Source organism: Gracilinanus agilis, chromosome 4 (assembly GCF_016433145.1).
Source record: "Gracilinanus agilis isolate LMUSP501 chromosome 4, AgileGrace, whole genome shotgun sequence".
In the NCBI taxonomy this organism is placed as follows: Eukaryota; Metazoa; Chordata; class Mammalia; order Didelphimorphia; family Didelphidae; genus Gracilinanus; species Gracilinanus agilis.
This window is the reverse complement of record NC_058133.1, coordinates 394,842,581-394,865,413: the sequence shown is the minus strand read 5'-3', so window position 1 is coordinate 394,865,413 and position 22,833 is coordinate 394,842,581. Positions and strand designations below refer to the sequence as shown.

General features: G+C 38.2%; 1 protein-coding gene across 1 annotated transcript in view; it reads left to right on the top strand.

Moving 5' to 3' along the window:
- Nucleotides 1-22,833, top strand: part of MAP3K5 (mitogen-activated protein kinase kinase kinase 5) — a 301,627-nt gene that overhangs the window by 257,270 nt on the left and 21,524 nt on the right. The window contains exons 22-25 of the mRNA XM_044677087.1: nt 1,812-1,989; nt 2,226-2,394; nt 8,052-8,237; nt 12,872-12,977. Of these exons, the coding sequence (XP_044533022.1) occupies nt 1,812-1,989; nt 2,226-2,394; nt 8,052-8,237; nt 12,872-12,977 (639 nt within the window). The remainder of the gene's footprint in view (nt 1-1,811; nt 1,990-2,225; nt 2,395-8,051; nt 8,238-12,871; nt 12,978-22,833) is intronic.

The following is a 22,833-nucleotide window of genomic DNA, read 5'->3' as shown; positions in this document are numbered from 1 at the left end:
GTAAAAGTAAAGTTACTGTTTCCACCATTTTTACATTCAACTAAAGCAGTCAGCAGCTTTATTAAGTATTTGCTACTTGCCTGCTAGGTGGTACAGTGATTAGAGCACTAGACTTAGAGTCAGGAAGATCTCAGTTCAAATCTACTTCAGACACTTAATAGCCATGTAACTCTGGGCAAGTCATTTAACAGTTTGCCTCAGTTTCCTCAACTATAGCTACTATAAAGTAATTGTGAAGACCAAATGAGGTAATATTTGTAAAGTGCTTAGCAAATGTCTTGCACATAGTTGGTGTTATATAAATCCTAGCTATTATTATTATCGTCATTATTATTATCTGTGGTTAGCAATATAAATACAAATAGAAGGAGAAAAGCAATCCCTGCCCTCAAGAAGTTTACATTCTAATAAAGGAAGTCAAAACATAAAAGGGAGCTGAAAAGCACACAAAGGAAAGAGAGTACCCAGAGGGAAGGAGATAGGGGGGAAACCTACAGAAAATATTGTGGAGATGAGTCAGCAGTGTGGTCTGAAAAGGGGTGCAGCATGAATTAAGCAATGGATTTGGATTTGGAAACCCAGTCCTCCAGCTTGCTATTTACTCACAGTATGACCATGGGCCAATCATTTAGCCTTTTTCAAGTTACTTCCTTATTTTCATTTATACAATGGGCTAATAATACTTAAACTTCTTCACAGAGTTCCTACAAATAAAATCAGTCCAATCAGGAAACATTCATTAAGCACCTACTCTATGCCAGGCATTGTGCTAAGCACTGGGGTTAGAAAAAGTGACAAAACTATCCCTGCCCTCAAGATGCTGATGGTCGTACAATGCTATGAAGGTGAGCTAGTTTCTTTTGGAGTGGACTTGGAATTTTATCCATGTGGCAAATGCCCAGAGGGAAACTCCTACCATTACAGTCAGGCACCTGATTTATAATTCTTGGTTGAGGTAAAGTCAGTCAGTCAGCAGCAATTATTAAGACCTTACTATGTGCAAAGGACTTTGCTAAACCCTAAGAATAGAGACAAAAGGTGAAATAATCCCTCTTCTCAAGAAGCTTTTATTCTAACACAAGTGATAACATGCATATGTACACCAAATACATACAGAATATACGATATGGATCATTTGAAATGCCAAGTGGACAGTAGCAGCTGCAAATGGAGATGTCAAGGAAAGTTTCTTGTGGAAAGTAGAGGCCGAGTTGAGTCTCATAGGCTAATTGATAACTATTATAACATGTTGCCTTTTTTTTTTTTAAACTTTTACCTTCTGTCTTAGAAACAATATTTAGTATTAGAGTTCCAAGGAAGAAGAGAGGTAAGGGCCAGGCTATTGGAATTAAATGACTTACCTAAGGTCACATAGACAAGAAGTATCTGAGGTCAGATTTGAACCCAAGATCTCCTATCTCCAGGCCTGATGCTCTATCCATTGAGTCACTAGCTGCCTCTGCCTTTATTATTATTAATAATAATGAGAAAATGGATATTAGCATATTGAAAACAACTATAAAGTAATCTGCTGGCCCCCCAAAATATGTATTGCTATAAAACTAACAGATACTGATGTAATTTAGGTGACTACTAGACCACATATTTTTTTTCAAAGTAATTGAAAGTCACTCCGTGTTTAAAGTTAAAGTGTAACCCTTTCTGGTGACAATTATTGCTGTTGATTATAACAGGCTCAGAAATAAAGATTTTTATTCTCAAAAGAACCTATTTTCAACATTTCAAAGAATTGTTGGCTTCAATAACTAATTGTTAAAAATTATGCTTTTTCTTCCCTCCTTTATGAACAGAATATCTTAGGAGCATATCCTTGCCAGTCCCTGTGCTTGTGGAAGATACAAGCAGCAGCAGTGAGTATGGCTCCGTTTCGCCTGACACAGATTTAAAAGTGGATCCCTTCTCTTTCAAAACAAGAGCCAAATCCTGTGGAGAAAAAGATGGGAAAGGAATACGGACACTCTTTCTGGGGTAAAAACTTTACTTGTTTGGAATGGATGGAGGAGAGAGAGACAGAGAGAGAAGTAAGGGGAAGGGGGCTGAAGAGGAAGGAAGGAAGGAGAGAGGGATGAAGAGAGGAAGAGGAGAAAGAGGGAGGAGGAGGTTGGGAAAGAGAGAGAGAATGGAAGTATAAATTTGTGCCTTTGTTTCGTAAGTAAATGTAGATTTTAGTGATTTTATAGATTGTTTTTTGTATATTTTTATAGTATTCCAGATGAGAATTTTGAAGATCACAGTGCTCCCCCTTCCCCTGAAGAAAAAGATTCGGGATTCTTTATGCTGAGAAAAGACAGTGAACGAAGAGCCACTCTCCATAGGATATTAACAGAAGACCAAGACAAAGTTGCAAGAAATCTAATGGACTCATTGGCTCAGGTAAAAAAAATCATTTCTAGACCCAATTTTAAAATTTTGGTAGCAAAGTCAGATAGTTGGACAAGTATTTGCACTTATTATAAATAAAAATAAACTCACAAGATCACTGACTTAAGATTTTAAAAGTACTGCAGGCCACTGAGTCTAACCCTCTCATTTTACTGCTGAGGAAGCAAGCACATAGCAATAAGTTGACTTACTGAGGGCCACACAGCTAGGCAGTGCCTGAGGCAGGATTTGAACCAAACTAAAAAGGCTGTAGTGTGGGGTAAGAGCTTGGGAGACAGCCACTGAAGAAAACAAAGAAATGGAAGTTGGAAAGTCATGCTTCCAGCTCCGTAAAATAGGGAGGGATCATCACAGTAAAAACTTCCCAGCATGGTTCTGAGAAACAAATGAGATAATAATATGTATAAAGGGTTTAGTATTGTAGCTGTAGAACTGTAGGGGATATTAGAAGTCCTCCACAGTAGGGCCCCACTATCTGTGGGGAAGTGTTCTAAGACCTACCATGAATGGCCGAAACCTCAGATAAAAGCAACAATCTGCTCACCCCCTTTATAACATGATTTTCTTGTCCATAAATATGTATAATAAAGTTTAATTGACAAATTAAACACATAGTATGATGTTACTAACATTAAATAGTCATGATCAAGTACGTTGTTTATTGTTATATAGTACTGTATAATAGTCTCCCCTTATCCTCAGGGGATATGATCCAAGACCCTCCCCAGCCATGCCTGAAACTGAGTCAGTTCTTGCTTTAACTTTTTTTTAAACATTTATTAATATTCGTTTTTAACATGGTTACATGATTCATGCTCCTCCTTTCCCCTTCACCCCCCCCCACTCTCCCCCCCACCCATGGCCGATGCACATCTCCACTGGTTTTATCATGTGTCCTTGTTCAAGACCTATTTCCAAATTGTTGATAGTTGCATTGGTGTGGTAGTTTCGAGTCTATATCCCCAATCATGTCCGCCTCAACCCATGCGTTCAAGCAATTGTTTTTCTTATATGTTTCCTCTCCTACAGTCCTTCCTCTGAATGTGGGTAGCGTCTTTACCATAAATCCCTCAGAACTGTCCTGTGTCATTGCATTGCTGCTAGTACAGAAGTCCATTACTTTGGATTTTACCATAGTATATCAGTTTCTGTGTACAATGTTCTTCTGCCTCTGCTCCTTTCGCTCTGCATCAGTTCCTAGAGGTCTTTCCAGTTCACCTGGAATTCCTCTAGTTTATTATTCCTTTGAGCGCAATAGATTCCATCACCAACTTGCTTTAACTTTTAACAGCTGTTAACTTTACAGTATAGAGCACTGTGCCCTCTCTCCCAACTCCTGCCCTGTGGCTTGGTGCTCTGCAGCCTCCTCATTGCCCCCCACAAAGAAGACCTTTAAAAAAAAAACACCAGAAAAAATATAAGGAGAAACCTCTCAGACAGGAGACCTTTGTCCACATGATTCCAATCTTCCAATTCCTTGCTTCCTTGGTCCTCGTGCCCTCCCTCATCCAGCAGCAGCCCCCTTCCCACCTCCTCCTTCCCTTGAAGTGATAGTGGAGAACTGAAACCTCAGAGAGCAGAGCCACAGATGAGGAAGGATTTCTCCGGACTAATTTCCTCACTTTACAGAAAAGGGGCTGTGGTCCAAAGGGCCTAGGGGTTGGACGGCTGGTATGTGAGACAGGACTTGAAGTGGGGTCTTCATGATATCAGGCCAGCATGCTAGACCACTCCAAGATGCCTCACACATAAGCACAGGAGAGATCAGCCTCCATTCTTTTGATCTACAAATTTGAAAGTGAGGTGTTTAATTTTTAAATTATTTTCCCCAGATGCAGCCTTTGTTCATGGCGCCCATCTCTCAAGACCAACCCATAAAAGTTCATTTAACCCTATAACATAGTAACTTGGGACTTCTTTGGGGCTCTTTCCTGGGCTCTCTTTACTCTGCCCCATCCTTCATCACTGAGTCATCTATTACATCAGCCACAACTGACCATTACCACATTGGACACATAAGTAGACATCCCAGAAGCATCTCAAAACTCCAAATGCCCAAAACAGAATTCATTATTTCTCCCCTCTGAAGAGTCCCACCTTCTGAGCTACCCCATTACTGTAGAGGGCACCCCCTCTGCCCAGTCCCTGGGGGCTTCCCCAGCCAGGGTCACCCGCTGTGTCTGGGGCCATCACCGGCCAGCTTGACTTGTGTCTCGTGGCTGGATTTCAATGACTGGCAGAGAGCGCGAGGTGGGTAACTGTGCGATTCTGCCTCACTTCAGTCTAATTATTCCCGGAGTCAAAGACATCACCAGCGAAGCCATCTTGGTCCTCTCCCAGTGTGACGTCAGAGTCATACTCACAGAACCGACCTTCCAAGACTCAAATGAAATAACTCCTCCGAGCCAGCTTTAAAGCACTGCTGATAACAGTCTCCCTATTCCCAGCTGCTGAGCTCACTTCTCCCGTCCCACCCCCATTCTCGCCATTTCTACCTGCATGGAACACCTTATAAGCGTCCTCTTCCCGCCAATCACAGGAGCCCGCTGCTAATCCCGCCCCACAACCCAGCGTACCGGGCTTGCGCAAGAGCCTGGGACTAAGTGCCCCTTCTCTGGTGGAAGAGAGGGAAAGTCTAGTCCCTGAGGCTAGGAACTGCCCGAGTCCACTGCTGAACCCCCGGACCTCCAGACCTCTCTGCCCCTCGATGCGGTTTTAGCTTTGATAGCTTAAGCTTCATACTTTGGGGGAGAACAGAGTTTTAAGCTTATCAAAGCACAAAACCACATCAAGACCTTCCCCGTCCCAGTATTCCTATCACAGTGCGCTTTCCTAATTCTGCAGACATGGACTTAAATCAAATTTTCTTCAAAGATAGAGAGACTGAGTTTTTACTACTGGAGTTGGCGTGAGAGGCACAATAGAGGAAAAGCTAGTCTTGGGAATCGAGAGACGAGTTCAAATTCTAGCTCAGGACTTTGCCAACCTTAGACAAGTCATTGAATCTCCTGAGCCTCCACCTTTTCTCTGGGTTCCGTTATTGTTCCAGTTCTCTCCCAGTCCCAAATCTGTGACCCTACAAATCAAGTGTTACTATAATTTCACTTTTAGGGATAATGAAATAGGGAAGGATAAAGTCGTGTGACTGGCACCTGGAGAATGAGTAGCCATCAGGAAAGAGAATCCGTTGTTTTTGCAATCAGACCCAACTGTGACTCCCTAGGCATTGTCCATGGGATTTTCTTGGCAGAGATCCTAGAGTGGTTTGCCATTTCTTTCTCTACTACGTCCCCATTTTTATAGATGGGAAACTGAGGCAAATAGGGGTTCCGGGACTTGACCAGCTAGATCTAAAACTCGGATGCCTTGGAATGTCCTAATGAGGACAACCCGTAGCTTTTATTTATGATTTATTTTTAGGATTACAATGTGACTCAGCTGCTCTTTTTTACTCTGGCACCTACCATGGGGCATCACACATATGGGCCTTTAATAAATACATTGTCGATGGCTATATTTTTGCTCTTTCTGCTCCATAGAGTAGTGTGGTTTCTGGTTCAAAAATACCACAGCATTATAGAGGAACATTGTGTTTGCTTATTAAAATGCCAACTATTAATGATTCTGTGAAATATCACTGACATTGATTGAATCAGCTTCTCCCCTTAATAAAACTATGTTAGGCCTCTCTTCTCTTCAAGACACATTAAGGAATATCCAGGGGGATACATGAATTTGGGCCAATATTATATAAGCAAGATAAATGGGAGCTAAAATGATACCATATAGAGAAAAACTGTAGCACTAAATGTTCCTTCTTAGGACATTGGTACGGGGACAAGAAGCAACATGTTTTTCTGTTATAAAAACAAAGCTAATGCCAAAAAAGTTTGCTATCTAAACTTTTTTCACAAACAGGCAGAAGATTTTTTAGGGAGATAAAATGTCTGAATAGCTAACTTGTTTTCCCCTGACTACATTTTTTTTGCATTCTTATGATTTTGTTTATTTTTCTACCCAATTGCAGTTTAGTTTTGGTTCAGAAAAAAATAGGTTTTGCAGTCTTACTGTAAATTAGGCAAATGAAAGAAAAAAAAACATTTTTTTATTGATAGCTACAAGTATTCCTAGAGAAAAGCTTTGCATGTAGGGAAAAAAAGGGTGTGTGTGTGTGTGTGTGTGTGTGTGTGTGTGTGTGTGTATACATCTCCAAATAATTCTCAGAATGTATAACTCTAGAATCTAATTTGAGAATGTATCTCAATTGTCAGTGATTTGCAGATTTATTATAATGAATCTGTACCTTTAGAAAGAAATGAGAGGGGGCACCTAGGTGACTCGGTGCATTGTGAGCCAGACCCAGAGATGGAAGGTCCTGGATTCAAATCTGGCCTCAGACACTTCCTAGCTATGTGACTCTGGGCAAGTCACTTAACCCCCCCATTGCCTAGCCCTTACCACTCTTCTGTCTTAGAACCAATACTGTGTATTGGTACTGTACATAGTATTGGTTCTAAGACAAAAGGTAAGGGTTTAAAAAAAAAAAAAAGGAAAAATGAGAGCTGTTCATGATTTCTAATCCCCACAAAACAGAATTTTTCCTTCCTCTTTAGGTCTAGAACATTCTCTCTACCATTTGTCCTTTGCCTCTTTTATTCCCTACCTTATATATACTTATCTGTACCATGTTATAATAGTCAGATGGCTCAATAGACAGAGGTCAGGGGCTTGGCCTGGAGTAGCTCAAAACACTAGCTGGGAGACCCTGGGAAAGTCACTTAACCTCTGTTGGTGTCAGTTCCCTCAACTGTAAAATGGGGACAACAGGGTAACTCAGTGGATTAGAAGCCAAGCCTAGAGGTCCTGGGTTCAAGTTTGCCCTGGGGTACTTCCTAGCTGTGTGACTCTTGAGAAGTCACTTATCACGTATTGCCTATCCAATATATAGTATTGATTCTAAGAGGGAATGTAAGAGTTTTTTTTAAAAAAGTAAACAAACAAACAAACAAAAATCCTGATACTGAGACATACACTAAGAGTTCGGGGGAAAAAAATTTAAAAATTGTTTTTATGTGTAATTGGGGGGAAAATAATAAAATATTGTAAATAAACAAATAAATTTCCTTTTCACTGTGGATTTGGCCATGCCCAGCTGGAGTCCCTTTCAACTCTCAAATTCTATGAATTAAGTGAAAGGTCCTGCTTATTTTTTAATGTTAAACAACAGTTTCTTTTCTAGAGTTTTGTGTGTCACAAATAGAAAAGGATAAGGATAAGGCTTTTATTTCATGGAAATAGCATTTCTCATTTAGCATAAAGGGAAAAAAGATTAGAGATAATTTGTCAAAAACTTTATATTTTGCTTTTGAAATCTGTTAAAATATCTTTGTCGGCAATCATCACTGACTAAAATCATTGGTGGGATGAAGGAAATGTTGCAAGGGCAGGTAGGTGGCTTAATGGATAGAGATCCAGGTCTGGAGCCACTTTCTAGCTGTGTAACCCCCATTGCCTAACCCTCACTGCTCTTCTGCCTTGGAACTAATATTTAATATTGACTCTAAAACAGAAGGTAAAAGGAAAAAAAGAAAAAGAAAGAAATGTTGCAGGTATGAGTTGTTTACCTGACAAATGGATTTTTTCACCAGGGAGCTGAGGAGCCCAAACTAAGATGGGAACACATCACAACTTTAGTTTCGAGCCTCAGAGAGTTTGTGAGATCAACAGATCGAAAAATCATTGCCACCACACTGTCAAAGCTGAAGCTGGAGCTGGATTTCGATAGCCACGGCATCAGTCAAGTCCAAGTGGTTCTGTTTGGTTTTCAAGATGCTGTAAGTACAGTCCCTCCCAATCCCATTCATTTTTTTTCCTTCTGTTATTCTTTAAAGTGCTGAGGCAGCTCAGTGGCACAAAATAAAGCATTGGGTCTGGGCTCAAGAAGACCTTGGTTCAAATCTGACCTCAGATACTCCCTAACTGTATGAGTCTCTTAATCTCTAAATCTCTTAATTAAGGGAAAATTAAGTTTCCCTTAATCCACTGGAGAAGGAAATAGCAAACTACTCCAGGATCTTTACCAAGAATAAGGGATCATAACAAGTCAAACCCAACTGAATGCCTGAACAACAACAAAATTTATGAACCACATGGGAAAAAACAGGGATTATCTTCCCTTACTTTTTCTTTACTAAGAAGAAATGGGAAACAGCTAGGTGGCTCATTGGATAGAGAGCCAGGCCTGGAGTTGGAAGAATCTGAGTTCAAATTTGGTCTGTGGAACTTCCTAGCTATATGACCTTGGACAATTCACTTAACCCCATTTGTCTAGCCCTTGCCCTTCTGTCTTACAGTTGTTGGTAAGATAAAAAGTAAGGATTTTTTAAAAAATGGATTCTAATCACAGCTGATGAAGCATTTATTTTCTCATTATCATACTTAGAAAAATATAAAAAACAATAAAAAAAAACCGTTTTCAGAATGGGAAGGAGTTGCAGAACCAAGAAAACCACTTATCAAATGCTATTCCACATATGTGTATTCAGTACTATAAATATAGGTATATTTTATATGTGTGTGTATATATATATATATATAAAGCATGTTGCAAACCTTAAAATGCTTCTAAAAATGCTAGCTATGACATAAGCAAGTAAAGAAAGAAAAGCTAGTTGGTTTTTTAATTTTAAAAATGCTATTCTTGCATTATGCATTTGTGTTCCCTTGCAGCAAACCTAATCACCATGGAAAACAGCTAAATTTATAAACATCTCCCAGAGTTGAACTTTGTGCTTATGAAAGCATGCAATAGGTCATCATCTTTATTTTGATGGCTTTAGCAGTTCCAGCCCATTCTTCAGCTGGGCCTTTTCTTTGCACAATAGTGCGACATCTGGTGGTCGTCGTGAATGAAAACTGTAACAAATGTGGGGATAGAGCTGGCCCCTTCTCCAGAAAACCAGTACTTTCTTGCAGTGGCCTTTTGGCTTCTCTGCTATTGTGGTTTTTCTCCCCTAAATCTGTCCATTTTAGAATTTTTTTTTATTCCCTAGCTGGTAGTGTACTCCAGACTTCTGGCTCACTGAGTCAACAAAAATCCCACATGACCCAGGAAGAGAGTTTGTTTTTCTCTCTAAAAGTTCATTACCACAATATGGCCTTTCTTTTGATTTAGTAGGCTTGCTAGAGCTTGATATAGAGATTATCCAAAAGTAAGATGGATGATGTCTATTTTAACCACTTACTATATATTCCATCCCTTATTGCCATGAGCCTTTACAGGGCTTGGAAGACCAGCAGGGGATGCCTTTGGGGTTGTTTATGGACTAGAACCTCTTTACAGAATTGTACTAGGTAGCCAAAGAATTAAACTTGCCATGGTTGTTTCCCAGTGCACTTAATTTTTTCTCTCTGCAGTCTGATTAATACTTTATTTTGGTCCCTCATTTAAAAGGGGGACAGCTAGGTGGCAAAGTGGATAAGAGACCTTCATCTTCATGAGTTCAAATCTAACCTTAGACATTTACTAGCTGTATGCCCTGGACAAATAACAGTTAACACTATTTGTCACCATTCCTCCTCTGTAAAAGGGAGCTGTAAAAGGAAATGCCAAGCCACTCCAGCATTCTGCCAAGAAAACCTCAAAACGGGATCACAAAGACTCCGACCTGACTCGTTTAAGAAAGAGAAAAGGAAAAACTTTAAGTGTCTGTAACGTGTCAAGCGCGTGCTAAATGCTTTACAAATATTATCTTATTCAATCCTCACAAGCACCCTGGAAGGAGGTGCTAGAATGATCCCCATTTCACAATTGAGAAACTGAGGCAAACCTCAGCCCTCGATTGCCACCTCAGTCTCTCCCTGCTATTCCATTCTTCACACAGCCTGATTTTCCTGAAAGACAATTCTGGTCCTGTCACCCACACACTCTCATAAGAAAACTAGGGGTTTCTTCTTGGCTTCATATCAAATATAGGATCTTGTGTTTGGCTCTGAAAGTCCTCTGTGACCCGGCCCCCTCCCAAGTCTCCAGCCTTCTCTCATGCCTTCATCAATCCAGCCTCACTGACCTCTTGGCTGGTCCACAAACAGGACAATCCATCTGTCCCTCCTCTGCTGAGACTACTGAGTCCCAGCTAAAATCTCAGGAAGCCTTTGCCTCCTCTAATTCCAGTGCTTTTTCTTTCCCAATAATTTCCTCCTTATGCTGTACAAAGCTTACTTTCCAAATATTTGTTTGCATTCAGTTGTAAGCTCCTTGTGGGCAGCAACTGTCTTTTACCTGCTTTTTTATGCCTGGTGCTCAGCCTGGCACAGGGAGGCACTTAAGAAATAGTTTTTGATTTCAGTTGAAATAGTTTGGCAAGTTAAGTGATTTGCCCAGGATGGATTTGAACTTGTGTCTTCATGACCCCAGGCTCAGTACTCCATCTATTCCACCACCTAGATGTCTGAAAAACTGATTTTTAATCTTTGGTTTTCCCAGAGTGTTCTTTGGGGCTCAAGTGGATCTCTACAAAGTGGAGGTAAAAAGCCTCCTGTTTTCTTTTAGATACACGTTACTAAAATGATAATAACATGTCCTAGACCTGGGCAATAGGCCCATTTTACCAGGACATACATGCAAATACTCTCTCTCTTCTTTCTCCCCTTCAAGTGGACCCAGAGAAAAGTGTGTGTTTCTTTGATGCTTTTAATAACCCTATTTTTTTGGTGCCAGGATTTTGAGAAGAGCAAGATATTAACAAAATTCTTCCTCATTTCAGCCCTACAACCCCAGCAGCTCTTTTAGCTGGTAGCTAAAGACAGTTCTGGCCATCTCATTCCATTTCATTAAATAAGGCCACTCCAGGATGGTTACCAGTGATGCAACTTCTCCATTTCAATAAGATGGCCAGAACATCTTTAGCTACCAGGCATTCTTGGAACTAGAAGAGGGCCAGGAATAAACTAGGCCTTCTTGGGGAGTCACCCCTCTGAGCCTAGGCAGCTAAGAATCAAATGAAGTGATTTAGGTAGCAAGAGATGAATCAGAGCATTTTTCATCAGCTGAATTATCAGCAGTGGGGAAGGCTACCTAAATCACTTCATTTGATTCTTAGCTGCCTAAGTTTACTGTTGAGGTCAGTTTCCCCAAAGCTGTCCTTTCAGACTGGGACCAGAGCACTGAGCAGAAAGCCCCACTGCAAGTCCTACCAACAATTAGTGGGCCTATTCCAGATGAAATAAATGACTTGAATTTAGTCGGATCATGCATTGTTTCATGGCCAAATGATTCTCTTTGTACCATTCTCTTTCTTAATGTGTCCATTATAATTTAATGCTTTTTTCTCATAAAAGTCCTCAGAACATACTTAATATTTAGCTGTGACACCATAAGATTTGAAACATGAGAAAATTTATTGGCAGTCTTGCAGACACTATTTAGCTGCCTTATAGTTAATATGAAGAGCCGATGCCCAATCAGAAGAGATAGTATGTAGGTGTGCATTTTCTTTTCTCTCAGACCACTAGGCTGTGCTGAAATACTTTATTTGAGTCAAGGAGTAGTTCATATCCCTGATACATGGCATTTTTTTTTACTTCAAAGTCATCCTTTACTGATACCACAATCCAGATTATAATAAGAGCATTTAACTCCTACTATGTTCTAGACATGGTATTAAACACTTTAAAATTATTATTTCATTTGTATTAGTATCAATTATTATTATATCATAATTTAGTGTGTTATGTTAATCATTATAATTATGACTAATTGTTAATGACAACTAATTAATAATTATTATGTAAATTTATAAATTAATCATTTGATTTGCTCCTCTCGACAAACTTGGGAGATGGATGCTGTTATTATCCTCATTTTATAGATGAGAAAACTGAGGCCAAGAGAGAGCAAGTGACTTGCCCAGAGTCACACAGCTCTAATAAGTATCTGAGACCAGATTTGAAACTGAGACCTTCCTGACTCCAAGTCTAGTGTTTTATCCTCTGAGCCTCATAACTGCCTCTTTCGTGGAGTGATATCAAACTCAAATAGAAACAGGGGCCACTATATGTAATCACTGTGGGCCACAGATCGATTTCATTTTAAAATGTAATGTTGTTGTTCACTTGTTTCAGTTCTGTCTGGCTCTTTGTGGCTTCATTTGGGATTTTCTTGGCAAAGATACTGGAGTGGTTTCCATTTCCTTCTCCAGCTCATTTTCCAAATGAGGCAAACAGGATTAAGTGACTTGCCCAGGGTTCCATAGGCTCTGAGACTGGATTTGAACTCAGGACCTCCCATCTTCAGGCCTGGCTTTCTATCCAGTAAACCACTTAGCTGCCCCAACTGGGATGTTTTTTTAAGAGGCCAGACATGACCATCCAGGCTCCCCCTACTTCAAGGCTACAGTCTGTCCTCAGTAGCCTCTTGGCATAATGAGGATGAAATGAAAATCGTCATTGAATCATTTTCTTTCTCCAGGTCAATAAAGTCCTTCGGAATCACAACATCAAGCCTCACTGGATGTTCGCCTTGGACAGCATCATCCGAAAGGCAGTCCAAACAGCCATCACCATTCTGGTTCCAGGTTGGGCACATTTTGTTATTTTGTAATATTCTGAAAATATTTTGTATCTGAGCAGCATCTGTAACTGTAGATCCATTGTTTCTCATGGCTCATCATTGAAGAACACCGTGGACTGCCTTTCAGTCATTAGCATCCTAGCTAATATTTATTGGGGTTGGAAGATGGAGAAGGAATGGGAATATGTACCAGGCACTCTTCTTTATACATATTAACTCATTAGATGTTCTGCAAGGTAGATGCCGTTGTTATCCCCATTTTATAGTTAAGGAAACTGAGGCAAATGGTGGTTCATCGATTTACCCAGGGTCATACAGCTGGCACATGTCTGAAGAGGGATTTGAACTCAGGTTTTCCTGACTCTAAGCCAAGTTCTCCATCAGTCGTGCCACCTAGTTGCCTCAATATTTATTAGTAACTTATTAGGCATTATGTTTGTTGACAGAATATATGGTCAGATAAGGCATATCAGGGCTGATGAAAATTAGCATGTATATAAATACACAGATATTTACACAGACAAACAAATGAATACACACATCAACCAATATCAAAGAGGCAGAGGAAGGGTTTTGTTAGGGGTACAAAGATCTGAGTCCTTTTCAGTCAAGGAGAAGAAACAAATGACATCTATTTTTCCTCTGAAGTATGGGAAATGATTATATGATGTAGAAGGATCTGTCCTCTGTCCTCTTCTTTCTCTGCCTCTTTTCTCATGAGCATCTGCTTGGCTTCAGTGGGTTCCATCAGCATCTTTCTGCAGAGAGCACCTATACCTGTGTACCCAACTCTAGTTTCCTTCCTAAGCTCTGATCTTAATTACCATTAAATATTTCAAACTGTAAGTGCTATAAGCATCTCTGACTCAATAAAGCATAAACAGAACTCATTATATTTTCCTCAAAACTCACTCTTCTTCCTAGCTTCCCTGTTTGTGCCAAGGATATCCAGGATCTCAGTCATATACTCAGAATCACCTTAGACTTTTCATCCTCCTCATTCCCTCTCTCCAGTCATGTCTGTCACTGCAGCTGCTCTTACATCCATCCCCATCCCTTCATTCACATAACCACTACCCTAACCCAGACTTTATCCCCTTTTTTCTGGACTATGTTAATGACCTCCCCCTTTTCTGTTCTAGTAACAACTCTAAGATGGAGGGGCAAAGGCTAGGAAAATGGGACTAAGTGACTAACCTAGGGTCACACAGCTGGAAGTATCTAGGCCAGATTTGAACCAAGTTCCTTCTGACTCCAGGCCTAGTGCTCTGTCCAATATGCCACCTAGCTGCCCCTGTTAATAACCTCTTAATTGGTTTCCTGCCTCAAATCTTTCCTCTCTCCAATTCAACTTCCATGAAACTGCCAAAATGATACTCCTAAAACAGTTTTGAATATATTACTTCCTTGCTCAAAAAGTGCTAGGGGCTTCTTCCCTTCTTTCTCAAAAAGAAAAAATATTCATGTCTTTTTATTTTATATAACCTTAATTTCCAAATATGTATCTGTATCCCTCTCCCCTGCACACAAGAGCCCACACACAGGTACAGACACACTCAGCTATCACTTCTATCAAAGAATGAAAAAGAGGAGGGCAAAGTAATTCAGCAAAACTCATAAACATATCAAATGAATCTGTCAGAATACACTGTGTTCCCTACTCATAATCTCTCACCAAGAAGGGAGGGAAGTACATTTCTCATCTCTTTTTCAGGGCTAAATGTTATCATTTTATTTATCAAGTGACTTCCTGTTACCTCTAAGATAAAATGCCAACTCTTCTGTTTAGTATTGAAAATCCTTCATAATATAATAGCTTTCCTTTCTAGGCTAGCATACTCTTTGATCTAGCCAAAATATTCTACTTGCCATTCCTCGCACACAACGTTGCATCTTCTATCTCTTTTTCTTTGTAAAAGAATTCCCCATTTATAACAGATTGTGTGTCTTCTGTCCAAGAATGAGGCAAGCAAAAGCTGAAATTAATCAAATTGGTACCAACAAAGATTGATCATAAGGGGATGATTCCCTTCAGCCATGGCCTCTCAAAAATACTATCTAGTATGTACGGTAGTGTTGCCATCTGTATCAATTGAAAAATGTCCACACCAATGAAAACACAGATCTTTGATATACTGAAATCTGAGTTTATATATACTCAGAACAACTGGACCATAGCACCAAAAATTTGGTCATTTCAAGACATACTGTGAGTCACTTTCTATGTGCTTAACACAAATGATGATTGATATTGACAGTCCAAAGGACTAAAAGTACAAAATACGTCAAAGGCACCTCTATTTTTTCTCCACTTGGAGTCAAGATAAAGAATTAAAAATGGCCACTTGATAGGGTAAAGGAAGAAGGGGAAGATTGGTGAAAGCTCAACTTGTCAGTTTCCTAGAGGTGGTGGTGGTGGTGGTTTATGGATGGACAGACAGAATCTTATTCTTCCTTTTTATCTCACTCCAATTAGGCTTTATATGGGTGGAATTTTTAAATGTTAAGGATGCTTGAATTAGCAATTTATCTTTAAGAGAATCATATTCTCTGATGGTCCAGTTAGGTAGCTAGTAACTAGCTTTGTCCCCACCCTCACTGTCTACCTTTTCTAGCATTCTCTTGAGCTAGGGAAAGAGAAATTTGAAAATTAAGCTAATACTTTGCATTTTCAGAATATTGCCTTCTTGTCTTCCATAGTTGGGATCCAGAAGTGTTTCAAGGCAAAGGGATAACAACTAATGCCTGCAATCTATGTTTCCCATTTTCTCATCTATATATCCACTTCTGTAAAAGTAAAAAATTGTAGCTGCTTTGTGTCTCACACATTTCAAATGGAGAAACTAAGCACAGAAATATATCCCTTCAAATTATTAAGGAACTCATAGTCCCACCCATTAATAGCCATCATTCCGAAGCCTCTAGAGCTGTTGTGTTCTATACTACTATCAGATAAAATTTTAAAAATTGATTTGTTAAATCAAGGCAGCATTTATGTAATTCAAAAAACATTTAGAAGGAGCAGAAAAGATGAACAATATTATGATCATGTTTTTGTAAAATAGTTTCTTTAAATGTTTTTGTTATACCCAAAAAGTAAATGTGTCAGAAAAAAAGGCCATACTTAATAAAAAATAAAAAAGGAACATTTAATAGCTAATAAAAATGGTATCTTAACTTTTATATAGTGCTTCAAATACACAAAATGCTTTCCATTTATTATCTCATTTGATCCTCATACATTCCAGTGAAGAAGGTATCATTATTATCCCCATTTAGGTATTATTATTATCCCTATTATATTAATAAGGAAACTGAGTTTGAGAAGAGGCTAAGTGACTTGCCCTGATCACACAGCTACTAAATGTTTGAGGCAGCATTTGAACTTAGGTCTTCTTGACTCTAAGTCTATTCATCTTTACCTCACTCCAAGCTGCCTCAGTTGAATTTAAATAAAAATATCAAAAAATATAGGCAGCTGAGTGGCACAATAGATAGAGCACCAGGCTTAGAGTCAAGAAGACTCTTCTTCCTGAGTTCAGATCCAGCTTCAGACACTTTTACTAGTTGTGGGACCCTGGGCAAGCCACTTAACCTCATTTGTCCCAGTTCCTCAATAACAATAAAAATGTGTTTGTGCAAATACGAATATATTTGGGATGTGTGTGTGTGTGTGTGTGTGTGTGTGTGTGTGTGTGTGTGTGTGTATAGTCACTCTTCAATCATTTTCAGACATGTCTGCTCTTCAAGACCTCCTTTGGGGTTTTCTTGGGGAAAATACTAGAATTGCTCACCATTTCCTTTCTAGGTCATTTTATAGATGAGGAAATTGAGGCAAACAGCATTAAGTGGCTTGCCCAGGGTCACACAGCTAGTATGTATCTGAGGCCAGATTTAAACTCAGGGAGACTCATCTTCCTGACTTTAAGCCCATCTCTCTGTCCACTGGGTTACCCAACTGCCCTTTCATGCATATGTCTATATATGTGTAATTGTGTGTATGTATGTAATGCATACATACACACATTTACACATAAAATATATAAATAGATTTATATAAATATATAAATTGTGTGTATATGTCTATATAAATTATATGTTTGGATAAATTTGTGTGTGCATATATACACACACATATATTTTAAATATATATATGTATTTTTAAATTTCACATTGCTCTGCTAATTTATGTCCTTTAGAAAAGACACAGAGCATATTGTAGGCAACAGATCGTATGTGCTTGCTAAATACAGAGAGGATCATCAGTAGAGTGACTCTGGCTTAGGAATTCTTTGACAATTCCAAAGGAAATAGAAAAAGATGGCTTTCAGTCCTGTGCTTTCTCCTGTTCTTCCTGAGTGAAGGAGGGAGTTTAGCAGGAAGGGAGGCAGAGATGCCTGAAGTTCACACAAGATTCAGTTTCACTGGAGATTCTTGTCTAGTGACCATCCCGTGGAGAGACTATAAAACACCCTGAATTGCATTGATCTTGACATTTTCCCTTGAAATTAAATCAGAAGACAAAGGGAGGTTACAGCTAAATGGAACATTGACTCACAGATTCTCCGTGCATAGGTACAAAAGAAAATGTCTGAGTGCAGATTAGCTTGCTTCCCAAAGGCAACAAGACACACCATTTTATTGGATACTTTGTCATCTCATATTGAATCACTCATCATGCTCTCACACTCAGTGGCCTCATCATCTCCCATGGGTTTAATTATCATCTCTATACAGATGACTCCCAAATCTATTTATCTAGTCCTGGTCTCACTCTTGAGCTCCAATCATGCATCTCCAACTGCCTATTTCATATTTCAAACTAATCGCCCCAAGGCATCTCAGACTCAAAACCGAACTCATTATCTTCCCCCCCAAATTCACCTGTCTTCTGTCAAGGGCACCCCCATCCTTCTAGTAATTTGGATTGCAACCTTGACGTTATTCTTGACTCTTCACTCTCTCCCAATCTCACATATCTACACAATTTTTAAATATTTTTCTTTCTACCAATACAACATCTCTCTCTCTCTTCCACATAGCCACTATTCTGACTTAATCTCAACTGGACTATTTCAGTGACCTTTCCATCAAGTCTCTCCCTTCTCCAAACCTTCCTACCCAGCGTGTCCAAAGTGATTCTAATTAAATATAGATCTAACCTTATCACTTCCCTACCCAATAAATTCTGTTATCTTCCTATCTCTAGGATCTCCCATTTTTACTTTTAAAAAATCTCTCAGTTGCCCTTCATGCTTTCATAGTACCAGATTCAAATAAAAGAAATAGTAGATGTTATTGCCAAAAAAGAAAAGTACCATAGGATATAAAAGGAGCAAATGCCCCAGTTTCCCAGTAAGGGAAAACCAAATGGAATCTGAAAACTAGCTAACAGTAACCTTGTCTTTAACTCCTGGAAAAAATCTAGGCTAAAAATGTCAAAAGGATGTTTAGTGGCCATCTCCAAAAGGAAGCAGAGACAGAGAAGCCAGCACCACTTACATTATCTGCCATATCCCATTTCTCCCAAGGATTTATAGGGAGACATAGCCAAAATCCACAGAAGAACTTGTACTTTGTACCATTTGACTAAGTAATTACTTGAATAATATCACTGGTCCCTCAAAATACTGAAGCTTGAATGGGGGTAGGGAGTGAGGGGGAGGAGGAACTTCTTGCTAAAGATGGATATTTTTATTATTTTTCCCCATCTGAAAGATTTTTTCAATTTAGCTCATCATTTTTATTGCATTTAATATCTATGTAGTTTTGTGGGTTGATGAATATTGATTTAGAGAAGATAATAGTACAAAAGATTTTATAGAGCAAAACCTAATTAAAGAGAAATGGGTTGATAAAGTGTTATTTTTTTAGTTCTTTTTGTGCCTGACTCTTAGAGACCCATTTAAGGAGTTTCTTAGCAATATACTGGAGTGGTTTGCCATTTTCTTTTCCAGCTCATTTTACAGATGAGGAAACTGAGGCAAACAGAGTTAAGTGACTTGCCCAGGGTCACACTGCTAAGAAGTGTTTGAGGCCAGATTTGGAGACTCATGTTTGAGGTCAACATTAAGTGACCCAAGACAGAAAATGCTGCTATAGCATGATGTTTGTAAAGACAGCAAGTAAAAAGAGAGAAAAAAATGGGATTTTAAAAAATTATAAGTGTTAGAAGCCTAATTTAAACTAAGACTGGAGTATAATAATATCTCAAAGTATGAAGCTATGTGAGTCGACAAATGCATTTTTTAAAAATCCATAAAACAAAAGAAAATAGAGGATTAAAATGTTAGTTTCAAAGAAAATCATAATAAAAAATTTTGCATCAATTGATACTCCTTGGCACCAAACCATAACAATGATTATTATCATCAAAATCTAATTATGCACTGTCCTACTAAGCATAGTTCAACATGAAAAGTAACTGTCTCTTTCATTGAAATGCTAAAATTCACATTAGCTTCTACCCCAAAGCAATATTATCAGAATTTAAATAATTTTTAGCTATAACTTTATATTAAAAGTATAATATACACAGAGATAGTTAGCCTGATCATGTTTATCTGAGGAGAGAAGCTACTTCTGGGGAAATCATGTCATTTTGAATATGCCATTTTCTTGTCCCCAGACCTAAACTTGACCTTTCCATATAAATTTCAAAGCAACATTAACTTCCTAGCCTCAATTCTGAATTTTCAGTCTGTTTTCTATGAAATACTTTTTTGCTTTTCTCCAGCAAGCTGAAGCTTTCTCTTTTTTTTAACCCTTTTCAAGATACCCTCCTTTAAGAATTTATCATATTAAGTCAACTAACTTGTCATTACAAATTCACTCATTTAAACCTTAGCACACTACCTTTATGTACATAATTATATAGTCATTTTATCTATATTATTCCACATAAATACTCAACAGTATTGATTTTCACTTGTTTATATGATTCTACTTTAATGTCTATACCTTTATGCTCTTTCTGTCTGTTCTTATGTCTTTAAAATGTAATTGTCCAGGTGTCTTTGATGGCAAGGACCATATGGGCTTCTTATTTTGTTGATATATTCACTTGATGTCTAGAATAACATTAAATATCCAGTAAATTAGATAACTGACAGAGATAAAAGCACTCCCCCTGCCCTGATAGATTATAATATTGTGAGCAGAAGTTATTTTCTCCCAATTCTGTTTACCGCATCAGTTTTTAGAAGCTTTCCCAGTTTTCTCTGAAACTGTCCATTTTGGCATTTATTATAGAACAAAAATATTCCTGTACATTTGTTAATGTTAGGCAGTTAGGTAATGCAGTGGATAAAGTGCCAGACCTGAAGTCAGGAAATTTTACCTTCCTGAGTTCATATCTGACTACAGATACTTACTAGCTGTGGGACTGTAGGCAAATCACTTAACCTTGTTTGCCTCAGTTCCCTTACTTTAACATGAACCAGAGAAGGAAAGGGCAAACCATTCCAATATCTTTGCCAAGAAAATCTCAAAAGGGGTCACAAAGAGTTGGATAAGACTAAAATGCCTGAACAACAAAGAAAAAATGGAGCAAAAATGCTCCATAATTTGTTTCACTGTTCTCTAATATTCCCTTGGTTTATAGGTTGGGTATACTTTGAAAAGAACTACTATAAATACTTTTAAACATATGGGTCCTTTTTTTCTTCCTTTGATTTCTTTGTACCTAAACCTAATGATGTTATAGCTGGGTCAAAGATTTTGTACAACTTAGTAAATTTTAGGACATGATTCCAAATTAATTTCCAAAATTCCTGGACAAGTTCAGATCTCTACTAGCAGTGTATTAATGTGCCTCTCCAGGAAATAGCCTCCAACATTTGTAATTTCCGTTTTTTTATTGTCACCTTCTGATAAGTATAAGGTAGAATTTAAGGGTTATTTTGGTTCATATTCTCTAATAATTAGTATTTTAGAGAATTTTTATATGACATTGAAATCCTAGACTTCTTCCTTTCAAAATTCCATATTCACACCCTTTGGTCTTGTTCATGATCCTGTGAGGAATGGCTCTAATTTTAATAATTTTCTTATATATTTTGGAAGTGGAACTTTTATTAGAAAAATTTAGTGCAAAATTAAACGTTTTCGCTTCTATGATCCTTTCTGTAGCATGAACTCTCCTCCTATCCATAGATCTGAAAGGTAATTTCTATCTTGCTCTTTTAACTTGCTTAAGATGTTACATTCTATGTCTAGGTCATATATTTAGAGTTTATTGTGTCATATGATGTGAGATAGTGCTCTATACTGATTTCTGCCAAACTGTTTTTCCAATTTTCCGAACAGTCAAGTGAATCCTTACTTCAGAAATTGGAGTCTTAGGATTTATTGAACACTATGCTACTGTCTTTACTTATATATGTTGCACATCTAATCTCTTTCTTTTTCAACTAGTACCAAATTATTTTAATAATTGCTATTTTGTAATAGACTTTGAGATCTAGCACTGATAAGTTCTCTACCTTCCCACTTTTTTTTATTACCCTTGAGATCCTGGTTCTTTACTTTTCCCATATGAATTCCATTATTAATTTGTCTGACTATAAAATAACACTATGGTAATTTGATTATATGGCACTGACTAAATAAATTAATTTAGGCACTATTGTCAATTTTATTATATTGGCTTGACCTACCAATGAGTAATGAATATTTTTCCAATTATTTATGTCTGTGTTTCTGCAAAGAGTCCTTTATAATTGGATACTAATAGTGCCTAAATGTGCCTTGTTAAATAGGCTCCCAAATATTTTATATCTTCTTTAGCTATTTTGAATGTAATTTCTTTTTTCCTACTCTTCCTGCCAGGTTTTATTGAGGATTTATTTTATATCCTGCAGCTTTGCTGAATTTATTAATTATTTAATTTTCACTCTTAAAAGTTTACTAAATAAACCATCATATCAATTTCAAAGGTAATCATTTTGTTGTGCTCATGCCCTCAATTTCTCTTTTTTTGTTTTATTGCCACAACTAGCATTTCTAGGATTATGTTAAATTGCAGTGATATTGATGGGCAACCTTGCATCATCCCTAATCTCTTTGGAAAGACCTCTAACATAATTACATCAAATATAGCATTTATTCTTTAGTTTAGATCAGTGATGGGCAAACTTTTTAAAGAGGGGCCAAAGGAATGGAAATGCTCATCTGTCAGTCTGTTTCTAAGGCAACTCTTTCAAAGTTTCAATGTATTGTATTCCTCAGATTAGGAATGATGTCACTAAGCCGGATAGAACATTTCAGGGGGCCACATCTGGCCTGCGGGTCATAGTTTGCCCATCACTGGTTTAGATAGATAATATCTACTATCTTTTCCAAAGGTTAATTTATTCTCAAACTTTCTAGTGGTTTCACCAGAAATTCATCTTGGATTTTGCTCAAAACCTGTTTGGCATCGAATTGCATGATCATGTACTTTTTTTTTGAACTTTTATTAATATTCATTTTTAACATGGTTACATGATTCATGCTCCTCCTTTACCCTTCACCCCCCGCACTCCCCCACCCATGGCCAATGCACATTTCCACTGGTTTTGTCATGTGTCCTTGATCAAGACCAATTTCCAAATTGTTGGTAGTTGCATTGGTGTGATAGTTTCGAGTCCACACCCTCAATCATGTCCACCCCGACCCATGAGTTCAAGCAGTTGTTTTTCTTATATGTTTCCTCTCCTGCAGTCCTTCCTCTGAATGTGGGTAGCATCTTTACCATAAATCCCTCAGAATTGTCCTGGGTCATTGCATTGCTGCTGGTTCAGAGGTCCATTACATTCGATTTTACCACAGTGTATCAGTCTCTGTGTACAATGTTCTTCTGGCTCTGCTCCTTTCACTCT